The sequence below is a fragment of the Aptenodytes forsteri genome, unplaced genomic scaffold, assembly GCF_000699145.1.
Source record: "Aptenodytes forsteri isolate BGI_AS27 unplaced genomic scaffold, ASM69914v1 Scaffold258, whole genome shotgun sequence".
Taxonomy (NCBI): domain Eukaryota; kingdom Metazoa; phylum Chordata; class Aves; order Sphenisciformes; family Spheniscidae; genus Aptenodytes; species Aptenodytes forsteri.
Genome location: NW_008795250.1, coordinates 1735881 through 1737949, shown reverse-complemented (window position 1 = coordinate 1737949; position 2069 = coordinate 1735881). Strand labels below are relative to the sequence as shown.

The 2069-nt window shown below is 65.8% G+C and overlaps 2 protein-coding genes across 2 annotated transcripts in view; both read left to right on the top strand.

Moving 5' to 3' along the window:
- LOC103898617 (cytochrome c oxidase subunit 5A, mitochondrial) overlaps window positions 1-2069 on the top strand; it is a 23699-nt gene that overhangs the window by 10211 nt on the left and 11419 nt on the right. The window lies entirely within an intron of this gene.
- Window positions 1230-1880, top strand: RPP25 (ribonuclease P/MRP subunit p25). Its single transcript, XM_009278860.1, has one exon. The coding sequence runs from the start codon at window positions 1230-1232 to the stop codon at window positions 1878-1880; it is 651 nt and encodes a 216-aa protein (XP_009277135.1).

Genomic DNA, 2069 nt, shown 5'->3' with positions numbered 1-2069 from the left:
TGTGTTGTGTTGCCAGCAAACACGACCCCCACGGCGTGGGGAAGGAGGAGGAGGGAGAGAGAGCGCCCGTGAAAACGGGCTCTGCCGTGACATCTGCTCCTCGGGGCTTTTGGGACCCTCGGGGCTTTTGGGACGGAGAGGTTTGCCTGCGGGGAAGAGCCAGGGCTGAGGCTGCGGGGTATCGGGGAGAGCAGAGCCCCGGCACGCTCGGTGCGTGCCCTGGCCCCACAGCCGGTCAGCGGGCAGCCGGGCACGGCTGCGATGCCATCTGCCAGGCTTTCTCCTGGCTGCAGGTCCCGGTAGCTTCTCCGATGGCTAATAAGGGATTGAGCTCAGGCTGCCAGCTTTCCCAAAGTACCTCCTGCATCTCCGTGCCACCCCCCGGGCGCTGCGCGGCCGGGACTCCTCATCCCTCCGGGGATGCTGCCGGGGAGAGGGTGGAGGGCAGGCAGGCCGGCAGGCAGGCCGGCTGCCCACACTCTACTCCACTGACATTCGCAGTTAGCAGTTGGCGTCCTTGAGCGGAACAAGCGCCGAGAGAAGGGACCAGGTTCTCTTTAAGGGGGCAGGACTCCGGGAGCATCATGAAGGCAAGAGCGAGCTTCTCCCTCTGCCTTCCACCTTCCCCGCCTTTTCCCTTCCCTTCCCTTCCCTGTCTGCTGCTTCCCTGCCTGCACGCTCCCGGCGGGGACCTGGGCTCCCTGCCCTCCCCTTCGCCTTCCCTGGCTCTCGGTGCTGGGCAGGGATGAAGGCAGGAGCTGGGTGCTGGGATGGGAGGCTGAGCGAGGGGAGGAGGAGGAGGAGGAGGAGGGGAGGAAGGGGAGGGAGAGGGGGAGGATCTGCTAATTACACAGAACAGCTCTGGGGGCTGCTGAAGTCCAGAATGAAGCAAAGAGCAGCAGAAGCGAGTGCTGCAGTGGGAGCGGAGGAGCCCAAGCATCACCGGGAGCCGGAGCCGGCCGTTGTCCCCACCGGGAGCAACCGGGGGCACCCAGGGGATCCTGCAGCCTGGCCCCCCCCGGGGCACAGCCTCTGGCACAGCCGCCAAGCTCGCTGCTGGCTCCTCCGCAGCCAGCCCCGGGCGAGGAGAGGGGAAGGGGCTGGTGGTCCCGGGGACACAGGGTTAAACTCAGCCCTCCTGCGGGCTGGGCTGGAGGGCAGCACAGCCAGCCTTGCCATGGTCCCGGGGGGCTAGGAGTCCGAGTGGATCCGTCGGGAAGAGGCGAAGAATGGCTGCCGAAGGAGGGGGAGCCAAGCCCGGCACCCAGTCCAGGATGGAGAACTTCCGAAAGGTGAGGACCTCGGAGGAGGAGAGCCCCTTGCCCTTCCCCGACCTGCCCCCAGACGTGGTGGAGATGAAAGTGAAGGAGGGCAGCAAGATCAGGAACCTGATGAACTTCGCCATGGCCCAGATGGAGCTGAAGGGCAGCCGGCAGATCGTCTTCAGCGGTTGCGGCAGGGCGGTCACCAAGACCATCACCTGCGTGGAGATCATGAAGCGGAAGCTGGGTGGTCTTCATCAGGTCACCAAGGTGCGCTACAAGACCTTGCTGGAGGTCTGGGAGAACCAGGACCCGCTGCCTGGCGGCCAGGCGCAGAACCTGACCGTTCACAAGAACGTCCCCTCCATCTGCATCCTCCTCTCCCGAGACCCCCTGGATCCCAACCAGACGGGCTACCAGCCCCCGGAGCCCCAGCACGGGCCGGGGACGCAGCTCGGCGAGGCGGGAGAAGACGCGTCCAGCTCCTCCACCAAGGGGCTGAAGCGGCCCCTGCCACCTCCCCGCGAGGAGCTGCTGACCAAGAAGTTGCAGGTACAGGTACCCGACGGCCCGAGGGGCTCGGGGACCACGGACCGCCGGCCGGACCACCACCACTGACCCCACCACCTCCCACCCCGACCAGCCGTACGCCGGGTACATATGGAATATGTGTTCGTACCTATGGAATGCGTACGAATACACACAGGAATGTGCCCTCTGTACAGGCGGGAGATTGTACGCTGGAGAAACTCCGGGGTTTCGAGCCGCTTTGCTGTGGATAAAGGCAGCGCCGTGCTCGCTGCGGGG